This window comes from Microcaecilia unicolor, chromosome 3, assembly GCF_901765095.1.
Source record: "Microcaecilia unicolor chromosome 3, aMicUni1.1, whole genome shotgun sequence".
Taxonomy (NCBI): Eukaryota; Metazoa; Chordata; class Amphibia; order Gymnophiona; family Siphonopidae; genus Microcaecilia; species Microcaecilia unicolor.
In genome coordinates, this window is record NC_044033.1 from 165,938,430 (window position 1) to 165,960,260 (window position 21,831).

A 21,831-nucleotide genomic window follows, 5' to 3' on the forward strand; every position below is an offset into this window, starting at 1 on the left:
GTTTCTCATACTTCACACTAATACTATCTGCTTATGTCTCATCTAGAATGTAAATCACACTGAATCCCGGAAAGGGGATATCAGTGGTATGCAAGAACTGAATTAAGGCTAAGACTGTTCTTAAGTGTTTTCATTTGAAAGCAGGATACTCGGAGGCAGCGGTTTAGACTTTTGAAATCTAAGACTGGATAAAAGGTGCCTGCCTTACTTAGGACAATGAAGTAGATGGAGTATCTGCCTTGTCCCTGTTTAGCCTAAGGAACTGGAACAATGACATGGAGCACCAGCAATGAAATCTATGGTGGCATGAACTTTTGGCTGCCTTGGTTCCTTTTCGACAAGGAGACTGCAAGGAGTGGCCGAGTGGGAGAACTAACTTGTAGCCTTCTGTAAGAATATCCAGAACCCACTGGTTTTACATGATTTTGGCCCACTCCTCTCACAACTCCTGAAGATGTCCTCCCACTGGAGGAAGAGAAGAGTGGACCAGCCTCACATTACTGAAAAGCTCGGGAAGCATTGTGGCTGTAGCTGACAGAGGAGGGCTTCCTGTCTGCACGAAAGAAGATTGGCATGCCTGAAAGCGGGCTTCTGACCATGTTGCTGGCAGCTATGCTGGTACTGTCTACTGTCTCGAATTCAAGATCAAGAGCCCCCTGAAAACAAACCACCAGAGGCTTCCGGTTAACCACAGGCAACCACTGTGGCTTGGTTTCCCCAAATTCTTTCACCAAGTTACTGAGATCTTTTCCAAATAGCCACTTGCCCCAAAAGGGTAGTTTAACTAGACATGACTGACTCTACTTCCGTTGCCTAATACAGCAACCAGTTGCAGACGTGCCATGACAGACAAAGACATACTGCAAGCCATAATCCGTAACATGTCATGAAAAGCATCAACCAAGTAGGTCAACCCCACTTCCAGCTGGGAGTTATGGCGTCTGTTTTCTGTTGCAGACTGCTGATGGCACTTCAGATATGCTCTAGCCACGAACAAGCTGCACACTGTCATTTGAAGGCCCAGAGAGACCACACCAAAGGCTTGTTTCAGCAAGCATCTAGCTTCCTATCCTATAGGTCTTTTAGGGCAATGCCCCCCTTCCACCAGCAAGGTGGTCTTCTTAGTTACCGCCGTAACAAGACAGTCCACCTCCGGAAGGGAAAATTAGGTTCTTACCTTGGTAATTTTCTTTCCTTTAGTCATAGCAGATGAAGCCATTACGTATGGGTTATGTCCATCAACCAGCAGGGGAGATAGAGAGCACAAACTTTCACAGTGCCCTCTTGGCAAGCTAGTTCCACTGCCTCTTCAGTATTTGAAGCTTCCAAAGCAGTATGGCAAACCGCAATGGGAATCACAAGAGCTTTCCTCACAGCAAACGATGGCCCATCACAAGGGCATGAACTCATAAAGGAGGAAATGCACATCCTCCTGGAGGGAATAAACTCATCCTCCTTATAGTATAAGTGGAGGGGAACACCCGCGCCTCCTGGAGGGAATCACACATCCTCCCAACACACTGGAGGGAATAAACTCATCCTCCTATTTATAGAACTGGAGGGGAACACACGCGCCTCCTGGAGAGAATCAACACATCCTCCAAAAAAAACATGCTGGAGGGAATGAACACATCCTCCTAAATTTAAACTGAACATGAATCCTGAAGATTGTTTTCCAACTTTCTCCCAAGGAAGGAACTTCAGGAAATTAGAACAGAACCTGAAAAACAGATTCACAGCATACAGACAATCATACAGGGAGGGCTCATGGCTTCATCTGCTATGACTAAAGGAAAGAAAATTACCAAGGTAAGAACCTAATTTTCCCTTCCTTGTCATCAAGCAGATGAAGCCATTACGTATGGGATGTAACAAAGCAATCCCTAGATAGGGTGGGAACAAGCCACACCACGCGCTAGCACTTGTGCACCAAAACGCGCATCCCTCCTGGCAGCCACATCCAGCCTGTAATGTCGGGCAAAAGAGCTTAGAAGCCCATGTTGCTGCACTGCATATCTCTTGAAGAGAGAGTGCTCCAGTTTCAGCCCAAGAGAAAGAAATCGCTCTAGTAGAATGTGCCTTAAAGGCTACAGGCGGAACCCTGCCGGCCAGCAGATAAGCTGAAAAGATAGTTTCTTTGAGCCAGCGGGCAATAGTGGCTTTAGACGCTGGAGACCCTCTGCGAGAACCGGATAGCAAAACAAACAGATGATCAGAAATCCTGAAAGAGTTAGTAACTCGCAGATACTGCAGCAGAGTCCTGCACACATCCAAAAGGTGCAGCTGCCCAAAAGATTCTGGAAACTCTTCCTCTGAAAAAGAGGGCAAGCAAATAGGCTGGTTTAGGTGAAAGGCTGACACCACCTTAGGCATAAAGGAAGGCATGGTCCGAACCGTGACTCCGGACTCTGAAAATTGCAGAAATGGGTCTCTACAGGACAGCGCCTGGAGCTCTGACACCCGTCTCGCCGAGGTAATGGCCACCAGAAAAACGGCCTTCAGTGTCAAATCTTTCTCCGATGCTCGCCGAAGCGGCTCAAAAGGAGATGCCTGCAGGGTTTTCAAAACTAGCCCCAGGTTCCAAGCTGGACAGGGTGCTCGCACTGGAGGTCGGAGCCAAAGCACCCCTCTAAGAAACCGTGCCACATCTGGGTGAGCAGCCAAAGACACGCCTTCCACCTTACCACGAAGGGAGGCCAACGCTGCCACCTGCACCCGCAGAGAATTATAGGCCAAGCCTTTTTGTACCCCTTCCTGCAAAAAGTCCAGAATCGGCGAGACAGGAGCCCGCATTGGAGCAATGGCTCTGGAAGCACACCAAGACTCAAACAGGCACCAAATCCTGGCATAAGCCACGGAAGTGGACCGCTTGCGGGCTTGCAGGAGAGTGGAAATAACTTTATTGGAATAACCTTTATCCCTCAATTGCGCCCTCTCAATAGCCATGCCGTAAGACCAAAGCGGCTGGCGTCCTCCATGGCTACCGGTCCCTGAGTCAACAGGTTCGGTACCAGAGGTAACGGCAGAGGAGCCTCCAGGAGCATCTGTTGGAGGTCTGCATACCAAGGTCTCCTTGGCCAATCCGGGGCGATGAGGACCACTTCTCCTGGGTGCAGCCAAATCCGCAAGAGCAGGCGCCCTATCAAGGGCCATGGGGGAAACACATAAAGTAGACCCGGAGGCCAGGGTTGAGCCAAGGCATCCAACCCCGCCAAGCGAGGATCTCTCCGTCTGCTGAAGAAGCACGGGACTTTGGTATTGGCACTTGTCGCCATTAGATCCATCACGGGCTTGCCCCATTTGGCACAGATCTGCAGGAAAACTTCATCTGCCAGATTCCATTCTGCTGGATCGATCTGATGCCTGCTCAGATAATCGGCCTGCACATTGCTCTGACCTGCAATATGAGCTGCCGACAGACACTGAAGATGCAGCTCGGCCCAGTGGCAAATCAGTTTGGCCTGCGCGGCTAGTGCTCTGCACCTTGTTCCGCCTTGTCGATTTATATAGGCCACCGTTGTCGTGTTGTCCGACATCACTCTGAGAGCCAATCCTTCCAGGGTCACTTGAAAGACCAGAAACGCCTGAAACAACGCTTTCAACTCTAGGCGGTTGATGGACCACTCCGACTCCTCGGGTGTCCATAGACCCTGGGCATGCTTCCCCTTGCAGTGTGCGCCCCAGCCCTTCAGGCTGGCATCTTTTACCACCAGGCACCAAACGGGGAGCGTCAGCGGCATTCCTCGCCGCAGCATGCTGTCCGAGAGCCACCACTCCATGCTGAGTCGGGCCGCAGGGAGCCAAGTAAGTCTGCATTGGTAATCCTGAGAAAAAGGAGACCATCTCCGGAGTAGGGAATACTGTAGAGGTCTCAAGTGCGCTCTCGCCCAGGGTACCACTTCCATTGTGGCTGTCATCGATCCCAGCAGCTGGACAATGTCCCAAGCTCGCGGGCGGGGCATCCTCAGGAGCAGACGGACCTGATTCTGAAGCTTGCACCGCCTTAGCTCGGGTAGGAACACATAGCCCGAGACTGTGTCGAACCTGGCCCCCAAAAACTCTAGAGATTGTGAAGGGGACAGGTGACTTTTGGCCATATTGACGACCCAGCCTAGAGATTGCAGTACTGAGACCACTCTGGCTGTAGCTTGTAAGCTCTCTGTTGCAGAGTCTGCTCTGATGAGCCAGTCGTCTAGGTACGGGTGAACCCTGATACCTTCTCGCCTGAGAAAAGCAGCTACTACCACCATTACCTTCGAAAAGGTTCGGGGAGCTGTGGCGAGGCCAAAAGGCAAGGCCCTGAACTGGAAATGTTTTCCCAATACCGCAAACCTCAGAAACGTCTGGTGCGGGGGCCAAATCGGTATGTGCAAGTAAGCTTCTTTCAGGTCCAGAGACGTGAGAAACTCTCCTGGCTGTACCGCCGCAATGACGGAGCGCAGGGATTCCATGTGGAAATGCCGCACTCTCAGGGACTTGTTCACTTCTTTTAAGTCCAGAATAGGGCGAAAGGACCCACCTTTTCGCGGCACCACAAAGTAGATGGAGTATCGGCCGCAGCCTTGCTCGGCGGGAGGCACCGGGGTCACTGCCCCTAACTGAATCAGACCTTGTAACGTCTCCTCCACCGCCGCCCGTTTGACGGCAGAACCGCATCGGGACTCCACAAACAGGTCTCTTACTGGGGCGTTGAATTCTATTCTGTATCCATCTCTGATCAGGTCCAGAACCCACTGATCTGAGGAAATCTTGGCCCACTCCTCGACAAAGAGGGAAAACCGTCCTCCAATGACAGGCATCGAGGTGAGGGCCGGCGCACCATCATTGAGAGGGTCGCCCCTGAACTCCTGGTCTTGAGCCACCAGCTGCGGGACGCTTGTCCGAGCGAAAGGAGTTCCTCTGCTGACCACGGGCACGTGAAGTGAACTCAGCAGAACGCCCCGGGCGGTACCTTCTAGCTTCACGGAAGCGAGGTCTGTACGAGGAGTGGACCGCCTGGCCCTTAGAGGAAGGCCTCTGCCTATCTTCGGGCAAGCGCTGGGGTTTTGGATCACCCAGGCCTTTCACAATTTTCTCCAACTCCTCACCAAATAGCAGAAGTCCTTGAAAAGGCAACTTCACCAACCTTTGCTGAGAGGCCATGTCCGCTGCCCAGTGTCGTAGGCACAGACGACGGCGAGCCGCCACTGCTACTGCCATTTGTTTAGCCGAAGCTCTGACAAGGTCATAAAGGGCATCAGCCAGAAAGGACAAGGCCACCTCCATCCGCGGAGCCACATCCAAGAAGGGCTCCGCTCCATCTCCGGGCTGAGCCACTGCCTGTTGCAGCCAAGCTAGGCAGGCTCTAACAGCATAACAGCTGCATGCAGACGCCCGAACAGTGAGACCTGCAATTTCAAAGGACCGTTTCAATGCTGTTTCCAGCCTACGGTCTTGAGCATCCTTCAGGGCAACACCTCCTTCAACAGGGAGGGTAGTTCTCTTTGTCACCGCAGTGACTAGGGCATCCACTGTAGGCATCTGAAAACGAGCCAGATGTCACTCACGCAGAGGGTATAACTGCCCCATAGCCCTGGAAACTCTCAAAGGTCCCTCGGGGTCAGCCCACTGAGCCGAAACAAGCTCTAGGATGGAGTCATGCAAAGGGAAGGCCCGAGCAGCTTTCTTGGTACTAGCCATCCTGGGATTACCCGAGGAGGCCATGCCACTGTCAGGATCTTCAATCGAGAGGGCCTGCAGGGTATCTGAAATAAGCGCTGGCAGCTCATCACGGTGGAAAATCCTCACCGCGGAGGGATCATCCAGATCCTGTGGTAAATCCGCACCTGACTCTGGTTCCTCAGACCAAGAACGTCTGTCAGAGTTCTCCGAATCCTCACACCCCGACCACAGGGGGGGGGGGGGGGGGAAGGTGCACCACAATCTGAAGGGGAATTAACCCTTCTGCGCTTATCTTTAGGCCAAACATCCGGGAAAAAAAGCCTCACTGGGCAGTCCCAGGCCAGAATCCATCGGGGGGGGGGGGGGGGGGGGGCAATCAGAGGAGCCTCAGGCGACCCTTGAGGAAGGGCTCTTTTCATCATGTATGCTTTATGCAGCAAAAGCACAAAATCCGGGGAGAAAATCTCACCCTGGGCACCCAAATACTGTCCGGTGCTAGCCACTCCTGAAATAACCTCATCTCGAGGTGCCCCACCCGGCTCAGGTCTCTCCGTGTCCACGGAGGCCGCACCATGTGGTGTAAGCAAAATGGCGCCCGCTGCCAGCTCAGAGCGGGAAGAAACATCGCTCGCCATGCTCGGGCCGGCTCCTATGCCAGTACAGCACGATTTACAGAGCCCTGCTGCTGATTTGCGCTTGCCACAAGTGGAACAGCGCTTTACATTGTCCGCAGCCATCGCCGAAAAACGGCGGTAAAATCCAAGATGGCGGTTTTGCGCCAAAATCGCCCCGATCGCGGGCCCACCCCGGAGGAGTTGGAAAACACTCTTACCTCAAAGGATCTAGTGTACAACTACGATCCTGCTGAAAATCAGGTCAAAAACCTCTGTTCCAGCGTTTCTGCGTTTAAAAACGCAACACGACTTTTTTTATTTTTTAAGCTGTGAGGAAAGCAGAGGTATTGAAGACTCCAGAGGCTCAGATGAGTGGGAAAGGCAGGGAAAGGGCGAACGTATATGCCTGCATCCACTGTTGGTGGGTAAGGACAGGGAAAGCAAGGCAATATGTCCACATCCACAGAGGTATGGGTAAGGCAGGGAAAGGGCTAACCTATGTGCCTTTAAAGTGAGGCTGCTATAGCCTCCAACACCCCAGTTAACAACTGGCAAGCCAGGAACCACCTCCCGGCAGATTTTTCTGGAGCTCGAACAAGCTGCAGCCACCCTGCTAGGGGAGATAGAGAATACTGAAGAGGCAGTGGAGCTAGCTGGCCAAGAGGGCACTGTGAAAGTTTGAGTGCTCTCTATCTCCCCTGCTGGTTGATGGACATAACCCATACGTAATGGCTTCATCTGCTTGATGACAAGGAAGCTGCAATTTGGTTCTACCCTAGTGTCCGGTGAGACCCATTCTGCTGTAATCAGATCCTGAATGTCTGGATGCATCAGGATGGCTGTAGAAGGATCTCTAAGCATCCTCATGATCGTCAAAGATGGAACTCCTGACGCTAAAGCAGAAGGCTCCTCAATGGGAAGCACCGCCAGTGTCTCAGAAATAAGAGTACAGAGCCCCTCTTTATGAAACAACCTTAGTACTTTTGAAACATCCCTCTCCTCAGGAGAGAGCTCTCCCTCCTCTAATGGCTGTTTCAACGATGGCCCCTCAGAATAGAACAATGGTACATCAGCTAAGGAGGGAGAAGCAGAGATAACCTCATTTGCTCACTCCTGGAAGTCTAAATGAGATGTCTTAGGAACTGGAGGGGCAGCGGGGCGAGAAACTGAAGCACCTTGCAGAAACTCTCACTGCCCCTGCTTCAGTAAATAGGCCTGGTGTAAATGCAATATAAACTCTGGAGAAAACAAAGATCCTGGATGCAGCTGAATGCTTTGTCAGGCTCCAAGGCTGTAAAATAGTGACTGTGCTCCATGCGTGATCAAAGGTTGTTCCTCACTGCCAGTTGGCCCTGACAAAATGTCGCCTGCTCCTTCGCTTACCTGTATCAAACTGCGTCTTGGCCCTGCCAGAGATTCCAAAGTACCCGGCCTGTTTAGATGCTGTGCCAAATCCGAAGATGTGCAGCTGACCACCATTTCCTTCGCTTCTAGCAGGATTTCCAGCTTACAGTGCAACACCCCAACACTGGCTGGAGGTTCCACAGCAGAAATGATGCTTACTTGCCTCCGCAGGAGTGGCCATGCACCACAACTGTCACAAGCGTAGCACAACGCAGTTCCAAGCGGTGAGCCAGGAATCCTCCCCTGCACCAAGTAGAACTTGCAGCCCTTCAAGCAGGTCAGAGTCAAACTTTAGTAGTAAAAACTGGTGAAATTATTACTCCAGTAAAAGTAAAAAAAATATTTCCTGTACTTCTTTACAAGTAACAAAACATTTACTATAACTAATTACATTTACCCAGTTACTAAACACTGGGATCAGGAGGACTGTCCCACGCTCTCCAGTAAACCTTTTTCCTTCTTTTTTTTTTTTTTTTCAGGTTGTTGTGCTGGAAAAGAAGAGCTTCACAGGAAACAGGGGAGAAGTGACGGGAAGGAAGAAGTAAAATTGTGGGGCAGCAGAGACAGGGATCTCAAAACCTTCAGATATGACTCTGCAGACTCAAACCACCCACAAAGTTCAACTGGGGACCAGGAGCAAATCATTTAGAACCAGGGGCTGAAAACTGTGTCCATCCACATGCTGGAGATAGAAAATACTAAGGAGCTGGACTGGATGCCAAGAGAGATGTGTCTCAGTTTTCAGTTCTCTCTCTCCACCTGCTGGTTGATGGACACAATTATCCCACAGGTTCTAGAATAGTGGGAAGCTACATAATGGAAGTTACTTTTTCTAACTGCATCAAGGAAAACTTGAGTGTACCCTAAAGTTGAATGATGACATTTTTATATCATTTACACTCAATTTTGCCTTACTACTAGATACAAAGCATACTTATTAGGGCTGCACTTTATTAAAATTTTTGATTGCAATTAAAGGCAGGACATAGCCAGCAACCAATGGGGGGGGGGGGGGGGGCTACATTGCCTTTCCCCCCCCCCCATATTAAATATCATACCTTTGCTGAAGGGGATGCCGAAGTTGAAGAAATCCATGGCCAAAGCAGTCCTCTTCCTCCTTGTGCTGACTCGGCACTGCGGAAGTCAGTGGGGTGCCTCCAAGCCCGATGCAAGCATTCCCAGAGCATGCTCAGTTCATGCATAAACTCAGCATACTTGGGAAGGGCAAGCATTAGTGGCTGGAGGAACCCTGCTGACTTCCTCATTCCTGAGGCAGTACGAGGAAAGGGGGTGACTCAGGGAAAGGATTTCATTGGCTGGAGGGGCTTCAGCTACCCCACCAGCCACTAAACAGGCACCGCAGGTTTGGAGGTGTACTGAGCCCATTCTCTCTCTCTCTCTCTCATGTGCCCCCTGTGCCTTCACCCATTCTCTCTTTCTGTGCCCCCCTGCGTCTTCACCCATTCTCTCTCTCTGTGCCCCCTTGTGCCCCCACCCATTCTATCATGGTTCCCCCTACTGTGCCTTCACCCATTCTCTCTATATCATGGTGCCCCCCTGTACCTTCTCCCGTGCCCCCCCGTGCCTTCACCCATTATCTCTCTTGTGCCTCCTCCCCATGCCTTCACCTATTCTTTCTCTCTCTCATATGCCCCCTCCCCGTGCCTTCACCCATTCTTTCTCTCTCATGTGCCTCTTCATGCCTTCACCCATTCTCTCTCTCGTGTGCCCCCGTGCCTTCACCTTTCTCTAATGTGCCGTGTGTCTTCTCCCTTCCCACAGCTCTCTCTTGATGTCCTCCCTCGTGGGCATGATTGGTCCGACATCTCTCCCTCCCCTCCTAAACCGCTGGTGGCTCTCTGTCCCCTCCCTGTTTACCTTTTGTTTTCTAGTAAATCTTCAACCTGCAGTGGTATTGAAACACTGCCTCAGCCTGCATCAGGCCTTTCTTTCTGACCCATCCCACCCCCTTTTAAAAACAGGAAGCTGTGTCAGAAGGGGGTGGGGTGGGTCAGAACAAAAGGCCTGATGCAAGCCGAGACAGTGCTTCAATACAGCTGCAGTGCGAAGATTTACTGAACAAAAAAGGTAAATGGGTAGGGGAGAGAGCCGCCGCCGCTGGACCAAACGTGCATGTATATGTGGGGAGGGAGGGCAGCTAATCATCAAGCGTGATAAAATTTTTTAATCACTGTTAATGATTAATGCATTGATCGCAGCATCAATCACGATTAACGTGTAGCCCTATTATTTATATAATTAAACAGATACACAAAGCATCTTCAAAGTAATTATTTTCTCACTTATTTTCTGTGATAATTATATGATATACCTGTGTGTTTTGTGCAGCTCTACCACCTTGTCCTCCATTTCTTTTGTCTGACTGGGTGCAAATTGGAATTCACCGATATAATCACTGCTGTGCTCTTCTGGATCATAGTCACCCAGCTCAGCTTGCAAAGTATATGAACCAAGAAGAGAATGAGTCACAAAAGAACATGGCAGTCGGCCAGAAGCAATATCCTGACGAAGCTGCAGGCACAGGAAATATCTGGGAGATAAGAAAAACAAATACGACAGAAATTAATGCTTACTGCACATACAAATCAACAGATTGAAACTGGGTAATTCTGAATGTGCACAACCAATATGTGGAATTAGTAATTTTAAAAAGGATTTTCACAGTTTTGTGTGTAGAATCGGCCTTTTCTAAAATTGCTTGGAGTGTGAAAGTGTTGCGACAAAGTCTGGGCTTATGTATGCGCGCAAAGGAAACTAGAAAACCTTTGTGAGCCAAAGAGCAAGTGTAAATGTGTTGTATGTACTCTCTGTGGAGAAATTTTCAACAGGAAAATATATAAATATTTTCCCCTAGAAAATTGGTGTAACTTATGTGCATATCTAATGCACAAGTTAGGCAACCTGTCATAGACTGCCCTCTAATTTTAGTAGTACACCATAGACTTTTAGGAAAGAAGTGCACTAGTAATTTGCTTCCTGAACTGAATAGCCATATTCTGCTTCTAATGGTTCTTGTCAAAGGAAGTGTAATCTCTTCGCTTCTAGAGGAACTAAAAATTCTATTAAATACTATGCAAAGGAACTTAAGATTTTAGCCTTTAACCCATCATCCTGTTTGCAACTCCCACGTTCTACTTTTTGTCTTACTTAGTCCACTTTCTAGTTTTTTTTTACCTCTTCATCTAAAAAAGTATCTATCTTCTTTTATCCACAAACAGCTCTTTTTTTTTGTTTGGGCTTTTGACCTGTCCTCCTTTCCAGATCATTCTACCTGACCTCCTCCACTTCAATAGGGGGGGTGGGGGGGGGGGGGAGCAGGGAGAGAGAGGGGTTATTTTTCTGAATACTAATTTCATTGCTCTCTAGAGGAAAAAAAAAAAAAAAAAAGAGTCAGTGGTGATGACAGATACATCTAAATACTTGAAAGGTATTAATGAGCAAATAATCTTTTTAAAAGACAAGGAAGTTACAGAACTAGAGGACATGAAATGAAGTTCCAAGAAAGAAAGTTTCAAAGCAAAACCAGAAAATACATTTTCACCAAAAGGGTGGTGGGTGCCTAGAATGCCCTCCTGGTGGAGGTGGTTGAGACAAAAATAATCACAAGAGTTCAAAAGGCATAGGATAAACACAATACAGAACACTGCAAAGAGAGGCAGTACAATCTTAAATGCACAGAGGTAGTACCCTTGCATGTTCTGCACAAAGCGTGGTGTGTCTTTGGCCTCCTTGCTGAGCAGACTGGATTTTTTATTTTTGTTACATTTGTACCCTGCGCTTTCCCGCTCATGGCAGGCTCAATGCGGCTTACATGGGGCAATGGAGGGTTAAGTGACTTGCCCAGAGTCACAAGGATGGACCATATGGTCTTTATCTGCTATCTGTTGTTATGCTATCAATGATACTGTTTAAGAAGGTTGCAATCTCTTTCCCAAACAAGAGATCTCTTTTGTATTACTAGCTTTGTTACTAAATTTCTGCCATTGCATTGGCTATATATTTGTTGACTTGGTTTTTCTCAAATTTGAGCTCACGGTAGGTTACAATTCAGGTACATTATTTATGATTAGATGACAGAAATAACTCAGAAGGTCCAAACAATCAAATATTCTTGGGGGTATTCCTAGACATACCTCTATAAAATATACCTTTTATTTATTTACAGACCATTTGTTAGAACATTGGTTGGCATAAATAAAATGTACACCATTTCACATAGGTTGGTTGCAGAAAAACTAACAGTAAGCATGAAGAGTGCACTAAGTTCCAGATGCTGTTAATCTCTGCTTTGTTGTAAAGAGATTCTGGGTGGCAATTCAAAGGAAGAAAAAAAATGCACGTGCATGATGTGCTTTCAGGAATAGAACATTTCCTTACAATCAAATGCCTTTCTGTTAGCTCAAAACACAGTCAATACTAATGGGCATTGGCCTGCATTGGGGGTATATCTGATTAGTAGCAGAGCAAAAAAAAAAAAAAAGTGACTTCATTCTCTCTGCCTGAGCCATCATTTTCTCCTAGGTGAGAGAGATCCTGAGATAACCAACTACACATGAACAGATAAATGGATGGCTTACTCCTGACTGTTGTAGATGTAAAGAGAAAGGCAAATTGACAGTAATAAAATATCCAATTCCATCACGCTCAGCAGTCAGTACTGTCAAGATACAGCACAGGAAATATGTCATGGGGTAGAAAGGCAGCATTTACGTTGATTCGTGTACTTGTTCTATAATTTCTTGTGAAATATGAAATACCAGACCTTTCCATTTGTTCACCATGGATGAAAGACAATTCTTGTAGAGCAAGTCTTTTCTTGAAAGATCTCTAAGAAATTAGGTACTGAAGACAGGGCATTTAACACAATCATTTTAATGGAAAAAAAAAACTAGACTACTCTTCTAATTAGAAATTAAAGAGATACAGAATCTATAAGCTCAAAGTGGAGTTTTACTAAATCACTGAATACTAAATTAAGATCCAATAAAATATTACAGGGTTTATGGGCAGCAATTCAAAGTTCATAGATTATATGTACCCCCATGGTACTAACACATGGAGGTTAGTTGAGGCTCTGGAAAATGTTCCAGCATATGACCCAGGTATCCCAGTTAAGGATAAGGTATCCTAGTTAAGATCATAAGCCATACTGGTAGAGACTGATGGTCCATCAAGCCCAGTGTCCTGTTTCCAACAGTGGCCAATTAAGGTCACAAGTATCTGGCAAGATCCCACAACAGTGAAATACATTTTATGCTGCTTATCCTAGAATTAGCAGTGGATTTTCCCAAGTCATCTTAAAAAGCCAATCAATCCAGCATGACTTCTACCTCCTAGTATCATCCATTATCCATTCCATTAATGTTTTTAGTCTCGTGCATTACACCAATGGTCTCTAATGTTTCTCATACCTCACACTAACACTATTTGCTTTTGTCTCACCTAGAATGTAAACCGCACTGAACCCTGAAAAGGGGATATTAGCAGTATACAAGAATTGATTTGAATTTAAACTGAATAATAATGGCTTATGGACTTTTCTTTTAGGAAGATATACAAATCTTTTTTTAAACCCCGCTAAGCTGTTTTTACTATATTCTCTGGCAATGAATTCCAGAATTTAATTACACATTGAGTGAAGAAATATTTTCTATGATTTGTTTTAAATTTACTACTTTGTAGCTTTGTTGTGTGCCCCCTAGCCCTAGTATTTTTCTTACACTTGTGAGCAAATGTTTTCCAAAAGCAGCAAAGTCCCAAATGAAGATATTTTGGCACCTAAAAGCACAGAAATCACCTTATTTGGATAGCAGTCAGAGTCTTCCTTTAAATGTGCAGGCTACTAGTTTCAGAAACTTGGGGGGGGGGGGGGGTTACTAAAATGTCTTGATGAGCCTTGAATGCTGGTGTCAAGGTTGATGGGGAATGCACTCGATCTGCAGCCCCTCCTTACCTCTCTACCCTCATCTCCCCTTACGTTCCTACCCGTAACCTCCGCTCTCAAGACAAATCCCTCCTCTCAGTACCCTTCTCCATCACCGCCCTTTCTGCCTTGCCTCACTCCATGCTTGGAATAAACTCCCTGAGCCCTTACGCCAGGCCCCCTTCCTGCCCATCTTCAAATCCTTGCTCAAAGCCCACCTCTTCAATGTCGCCTTCGGCACCTAACCACTACACCTCTATTCAGGAAATCTTGACTGCCCCAACTTGACATTTCGTCCTTTAGATTGTAAGCTCCTTCGAGCAGGGACTGTTCTCCTTTGTTAAACTGTACAGCGCTGCGTAACCCTAGTAGCGCTCTAGAAATGTTAAGTAGTAATAGTAGTAGTAGTAAGGTTGATGGGAATCAAACTTGTGACCCCAGGGAGCCAAGACAGATGATCTGGCATAGAGCTGTGGAGCACACTGGTCCATGAGGATGGGAATAGTTACCTGGTAAGCCCATAACAGGTAGATATTCAACCAGAGGTTCTTCACTGTGCATCATAGGGTATGTCCTAAACTGAGGCCAGGATATAAGGAAATCCATGTAAGAGACACATTTGATGGTCCAACCATCTCCTTAGACTCATCCTGTTAAAACTCGACCAACAAAAAGTGGAGAATTTGTGTCAGTGGGGTCAAGTAAGAGACCAAAGAGAAATGGAGAGTGTGTATCAAACAATTGTTAAAATTCTTCTTTTGATGACAGCTATAACCTTGGAGGGGATAGGCTATGAATGTTATCGGTTTGTTACCTGTAACTGCTAAACTAGAATTTACCACAGAACCTTGAAAAACCAGGCATAAGGGAGGAAATGTGTTTGCAGTCTAGCCAAAGAAGATAAGGTGTGTTGTAAATGTTACAAGCAATGTGTGAGAAAGAAAATGAGCATATTGTTCACCAAGTTTGGTAATCATGCAATGGAATGTGCAGGCACGCTTGATTATTGCTAATAAAAAGCTACAGTTGAGAAGGAAATTCAGATATCTGTCGAGCAAGGCTGCTTGACTTTGCAGCTGTGACACTGACATCCCTAAAGCTTTAGCTAAGTACATAAGTATATAAGTATTGCCATACTGGGACAGACCGACGCTCCATCAAGCCCGGCATCCTGTTTCCAACAGTGCCACTCCAGGTCACAAGTACCTGGCAAGATCCCAAAACAGTACAGTACATTTGGTATTGTGTCTTACTCCTTCGTACAGACCTTGGACTTCGAGAGCCAAGAGCTGAGGTAGGATGTGTTACTGTGACGGGGTGTATGCCCCGTCATGGGGAGGTGAGGACCCCAGTCAAGGAGATATACCACAACTTGGCCTTATCAAATGACAACTTGGATATGAATTTAGTCTTGTGGTCCACTTACACAGTTAAGGCAAAGATACTGGGACCCTGCATGGGAGGTTGTAGCTTGTCAGGGAAGGCTATATGGCAGGTGGCGGGGGGGGGGGGGGGACTATTTTATTTTCAGCACTTGATATACCACAAGTGATCTATGCAGTGTACAATTTTTTATTAAGGGTACTTTGTACAGTCCCTAATGGGCTCATAACATAAGTTATATATTGTACCTTGGGCAATGGAGGGCTAAGTGACTTGTTGTCACGCTCTTCACCTCGCTCCTCTCCTCCTCGCTAGGCCACGCCCGCGGCTGGAAGCGTCGGCCATCTTGGCAGGCCCAGCGCTTCGAGTGGGTCTGGCCGTCGGGAGTGGAGCGCTGGCCATCTTGGCTGAGCCGGCACTCCAAGGGTTGCCCGGGGTCTCTCCTTGGGGCGTGGAGTTCACGTCCGGAATCAGTCATGCTGTGTGACTGCTGTCGGCCGGTCTGCACGGTCCCGGAGCGTGGCTGCTTTCACTCCGCCTCCTGCCTCGACGGGATTGGAGTTCGCTGACCGGACTACGCCCTCTCCAGCGGATCAACCAAAGAAGAGCTTTCTTTCCCAGCTGATTCTGTGACTCCTGATGGTGGGGGCTATTTCAAGAGCGTCTTCCCCTCACTTCTCTGCTTCGGCTTCTACTTCAGTAGGTTTTGCTGTGTGTTTCTCTACTATCCTCATTGCTGACTACTGCCTGAACCCGGATACTCTCTGCTTATTTGCCTGTCTCTGACTACTGCCTGACCCCGGATACTCTCTGCTTGCTGCCTGTCTCTACTGCCTGAACCTGGATACTCTCTGCTTGCTGCCTGTCCCTGACTACTGCCTGAACCCGGATACTCTCTGCTTGCTGCCTGTCCCTGACTACTGCCTGAACCCGGATACTCACTGCTTGCTGCTTGTCCCTGACTACTGCCTGAACCCGGATACTCACTGCTTGCTGCCTGTCCCTGACTACTGCCTGAACCCGGATACTCACTGCTTGCTGCCTGTCCCTTACTACTGCCTGAACCTGGATACTCTCTGTTTGTTTGCTTGTCTCTGACTACTGCCTGAACCCGGATACTCTCTGTTTGTTGTCTTTGACCACTGCCTGAATCCTGATACTCTCTGCTTGCTGCCTGTCTGTGACTACTGCCTGAACCCAGATACTCTCTGCTTGCTGCCTATCTTTGACCACTACCTGAATCTGGCTACTCTCTGCTCGCTGCCTATCTTTGACCACTACCTGAATCCGGATACTCTCTGCTTGTCTCTGACTCCTGCCTGTACTTGGATTCTCTCTGCCTGCAGCCTTCTGACCCCTGCATGCGTCTGGAAGTCCTGTCGGCCGCCCGCACCTGGGGGCTCAACCCTCGGGGAACGGCGATCATCACAGGTCTCAGGGTTGCTCGGCTGCCCAGCAGAGCGCAGGTTCGAGTCTTCGTCTCTGTGCTCCGCCTGGGCACAAGGACTAACAAACACGACAGTACGTGACACTTGTCCAGGGTCACACAGAGCTGCAGAGGGAATTCAGCCTGGTTTCCCATCTCAACCCACTGCTGACAATCAAGCAGCAGCGGGAATCAAATCTGATTTCCCAGGTCCACAAACCACTGCATTAACCATTAAGCCATTCCTCCACTCCACTAACCCTTCTGGATTCTATTTAGACATTTCCCTGAGTGCTGGGAGCGAGTAAAGAATACCCAGTAACTGAACTAGGAGAGACATCAGCATACGATTTTCATAAACAGGTGAACAGTGGACACTGCCTGATAATCAGACCTGGGAAGGAAGGAAAGGACCCTGTTAGGCCCCAGAGGGGGGGCAGAGGGACTGGATGAGTAGCCTAATTGTTAGTGCAGTGGGCTTTGATGCTGGCAAACTGGTTTCAGTTCCCACTACAGCTATTTGTGACCGTTGGTAAAGCGAAGATACATACCTGTAGCAGGTATTCTCCGAGGACAGCAGGCTCATTGTTCTCACATGTGGGTCGACGTCCGTGTCAGCCCGGGAATTGGCAATTTTGCAAGCAAAATATTTAAAAATCTTGCCAGAGACTTCTGACGCGCGTACAGCGCGCACCATGCATGCGCGGCCGTCTTTCCGCTCGTCGCATGAGCATTCCCGCTCAGTTTAATCAAAAAGCAAATAAACAACAAGCAACAACTCCAAAGAGAAGGGGGGTGGGTTTGTGAGAACAATCAGCCTGCTGTCCTTGGAGAATACCTGCTACAGGTATTGTATCTTTGCTTTCTCCGAGGACAAGCAGGCTGCTTCTCACAAGTGGGGTACCCTAGCATCCAGGCTCACTCAAAACAATGAACACTGGTCAATTTGGCCTCACAACGGCAAGGACATATTATAGATTGACCTGAAACCATAAAAAACTGAGAGTGCAGCCCGGAACACAACAAAAATGAGGCTAGGGGGGTGAGTTGGATTCTAAGCCCCGAACAGATTCTGCAGCACCGACTGCCCAAACTGACTGTCGCTTCGGGTATCCAGCTGGAGGCAGTAGTGAGATGTGAATGTGTGGACTGATGACCACGTTGCAGCCTTGCAAATTTCCTCAATGGAGGCCGACATTAAGTGAGCCACTGACGCAGCCATGACATGGCCCTCCAGAGTCAGACCAGCTGGGGCATAAGTGAAGGAAATGCAATCTGCTAACCAATTTGAGATTGTGCGTTTTCCAAAGGCGACTCCCTTCCTGTTGGGATCGAAAGAAACAAACAACTGGGCGGACTGTCTAAAGGGATCCATGTAAAAGGCCAATGCTCCCTTGCAGTCCATGGTGTGCAAACTGCTTTCGCCAGGGCGGGTATGAGGACAGGGAAAGAATGTTGGCAAGACAATTGACTGGTTCAGACGGAACTCCGACATCACCTTTGGCAGGAACTTAGGGTGCGTGCGGAGGACTACTCTGTTGTGATGAAACTTAATATAAGGTGCATGCACTACCAAGGCCTGAAGCCCACTGACTATGAGCTGAAGTAACTGCCACCAAGAAAACGACCTTCCAGGTTAAGAACTTCAGATGGCAGGTATTCAGTGGCTCAAAAGGAGCTTTCATCAGCTGGGTGAGAATGACGTTGAGATCCAATTACACTGGTGGAAGTTTGACAGGAGGCTTTGATAAAAGCAAACCTCTCATGAATCGAACAACTAAAGGCTGTGCAGAGATAGGCTTACCCCCTACACGGCGGTGGTAAGCACTAATCGCACTAAGTTGGTTTATGAAGTTGGTTTTGAGAGCAGACTCTGACAAGTGTAGAAGGTATTCAAGCAGGGTCTGTGTAGGACAAGAAAGAGGATCTAGGGCCTTGCTGTCACACCAGACGGCAAACCTCCTCATTTAAAAGAGTAACACTTCTTTGTGGAATCTTTCCTAGAAGCAAGACTCGGGAGACACCCTCTGAAAGACCCAAGGAGGTGAATTCTAAACTCTCAACATATAGGCCGTGAGAGCCAAAGACTGGAGGTTGGAATGTAGAAGCGACCCTTCATTCTGAGTGATGAGGGTTGGAAAACACTCCAGTCTCCATGGTTCCTCGGAGGACAACTCCAGAAGAGGGAACCAAATCTGACGCGGCCAGAATGGTGCAATCAGAATCATGGTTCCGCAGTCTTGTTTGAGTTTCAGCAAAGTTTTCCCTACTAGAGGTATGGGAGGATACGCATACAGGAGGCCTGTCCCCCAATGTAGGAGAAAACCATCTGACGCTAGCCTGTCATGGGCCTGAAGCCTGGAACAGAACTGAGGGACCTTGTGATTGATCCGAGTGGGAAAAAGATCCACCGAAGGGGTGCCCCACGCTCAGAAGATCTTGCGGACCACTCATGAGGTTACATTATCCTGCTCAGTCTGTCAGCCAGACTGTTGTTTACACCTGCCAGATAAATGGCTTGGAGGAACATGCCGTAACGGCGTGCCCAAAGCCACGGCTTCCTGACACAGAGGGCGAGATCTGGTGCCCCCCTGCTTGTTGGTGTAATAAATGGCAACCTGATTGTCTGTCTGAATTAAAATGATTTGGTTTGACAGCCAATCTCTGAAAGCCTTTATAGCGTTCCAGATGGCTCTTAATTCCAGGAGGTTAATCTGCAGACCTTTTTCCTGAAAGGACCAGGCTCCCTGAGTGTGGAGCCCATCTACATGAGCTCCCCACCCCAGGAGAGATGCATCCATTGTCAGCACTTTCTGTGGCTGAGGAACTTGGAATGGTCACCCCATGGTCAAATTGTATCGAATCATCCACCACTGAAAAGAATTCCGAAAGCTGGTGGATAGTTGGACTACATCATCTACATCCCCCGCAGCTTGAAACCCCTGGGAAGCTAGGGTCCATTCAGCTGTTCTCATATGTAGACGTGCCATGGGACTTACATGAACTGCAGAGGCCATGTGCCCCAGAAGTCTCAACATTGCCGAGCCATGACCTGCTGCGACGCTCGAACAATGGACACCAGGGACAGAATGTTGTCCGCCCTTGCCTCGGGGAGATAAGCTCGAGCTGTCTGAGTGTTCAACAGGGCTCCAATGAATTCCAATTTTTGGACTGGGGTGAGATGGGACTTGGGATATTTTATGACGAACCCCAGTAGCTCTAGAACCCGAATAGTCATTCGCATGGACTCCAGAGCACCCTCCTTTAAGGTGCTCTTCACCAGCCAATCGTCAAGATAAGGAAACACATGCACTCCTAACCTGTGTAGCGATGCTGCAATTACAGCTAGGCATTTGGTAAACATTCTGGGCGCAGACATTAGGCCAAAAGGCAGTACACGGTACTGAAAGTGTTGTGTTCCTAGCCAAAATCGAAGATACTTCCTGTGAGCTGGGAGTATCGAGATTTGGGTGTAAGCATCCTTTAAGTCCAGAGAGCATAGCCAATCATTTTCCAGAATCATGGGAAGAAGGGTGCCCAGGGAAACCATCCTGAACTTTTATCGGACTAGAAATTTGTTCAGGGCCCTTAGGTCTAGGATGGGACGCATCCCCCCTGTTTTCTTTTGCACAAGGAAGTACCTGGAATAGAATCCCAGCCCTTCTTCCCCTGGTGGAATGGGTTCGACCGCTTGGGCGTGTAGAAGGGCGGAGAGTTCCTCTGCAAGTACCTGCTTGTGCTGGGAGCTGTAGAACTGAACTCCCGGTGGGCAATTTGGAGGCTTGGATTCCAGATTGAGGGTGTATCCTGACCGGGCAATTTGAAGAACCCACCGGTCGGAGGTTATAAGAGGCCTCCCTACCTCCCCCCAACCAGCAAGTCGTCTGCTACGGACACATTTATTGAGGCTATGCTGAACTGGAGCCAGTCAAAAGCCAGTCCCTTGTTTTTGCTGGGGAGCCGCAGAGGCCTTACGCACACGCTGTTGACGAGAACGAGCGCGCTGGGACTGAGCAATCACAGACACTTTGTCTGGCTTCCATTCTTAATCCATGTCTGGTTCTCTACTGCTGTTCCCCAATTCCTGATCAACACCTGGTTCTACACTGCTGAATCCTGGTTCAACATCTGGCTCCAACACTGCTATCCTTTGGGTGTCACCTCTCCTAGTGCATTGCTCTATAGTGCATGAGTACCCCATTCATCAGTCCATTTTCTAATAGCATGGAGACCAGCCCAGGTTGGAGGCTACACTGAAATGGAGTGCATGGCCAGGACTTCTGATCTTTTGAAAACTTAATGGATACAGTCCAAGCAATGTATGCTCAATTCTATACCCCCCCTCAAAAAAAAAAATTAAACTCCAAAAAAGCAAGTGGCTGCCTCTGCACAACTACTCATCCATGGAACCATGAATATTGTTAGGACCAGAAGGGAATTCTATTAGTTTCTACAACACTGCAAACATCTGGTTGGTTTCACCTGTACCAGCACACACATCATTCCAATTCACTCAAATTTACTAATTAATTTATTTGCCATAAAAGCTCCTGCCATAGTCATCCCAATGCTGGAGCAGAAAAACTTGATCTTGAATCAGACAGATCAAATTTATAGCTACCCTTTCAAGCCTTTGGAGAGCCAGACTGAGTCCAATTGGCAGAAAGCAGTATTATGGGTCTCCATCAGGACCAGTGAACAGCGACACCCTTTTGAGATAAAGGGAGAATAACTACTTTTCCCATATCCAGAAAAGAAAGGATGATTTTGAGTGAATTCTTGAATATTTCCCAGAATAGAAATTTGTTTAAGTTCCTTAGGTCCAAAATCAGTTATATGTTTCCCAACCTCTTTGGAATTAAATATTTGGTGCAGAAGCCTTTATTGGCCCTTGGTTTTGGAACATGAACCACAGCTTTTGCTCACAGGAGAAATGGTATCCTGCTACTGCACAGCAGTATGCAGTTGGTGTGGCAAAGAGGTAGAGACAGGAAGATCTAATAGGATCTCAGGGAAGCATAGGCTTATTCCCAACTTATCTTTAATCACATTTCTCTTTTGTCATCGCCTTTGTTAAAATTCCCTAGTCTTCCTCTTGCTAGAAAAGATGGCTGAATGTTCTTTGAAAAAATGGTTATATGACATCCTCAAAAACAAAGTAGTATTAAGTTGTGTCTCCTGTCCCTCTTACAAGGCCTCAGAGGTTGCTGCCAGCAATACCATGGGTGACTAGCAGTAGTTCCTCCTCTCACAAAACTACCTTCTCTATGGGACGGACTATTTTCTGTACCTGAGCATGGCCTGTTGTGAATGTTTTCATAAAGACCTGACATCCTAAGCTATGTTAAGCGGTTTTGCTGCAATGGATGATGATGATGTACACCTGGGCACAATATATA

General features: G+C 47.9%; 1 protein-coding gene across 9 annotated transcripts in view; it reads right to left on the reverse strand.

Moving 5' to 3' along the window:
* The window catches only part of EPB41L2 (erythrocyte membrane protein band 4.1 like 2), a 503,144-nt gene that overhangs the window by 245,321 nt on the left and 235,992 nt on the right, over positions 1-21,831 (reverse strand). For all 9 annotated transcript variants that reach the window (XM_030196542.1, XM_030196541.1, XM_030196540.1 and 6 more), the window contains exon 7: positions 10,012-10,230. In XM_030196542.1, coding sequence (XP_030052402.1) covers positions 10,012-10,230 — 219 coding nt within the window. The remainder of the gene's footprint in view (positions 1-10,011; positions 10,231-21,831) is intronic.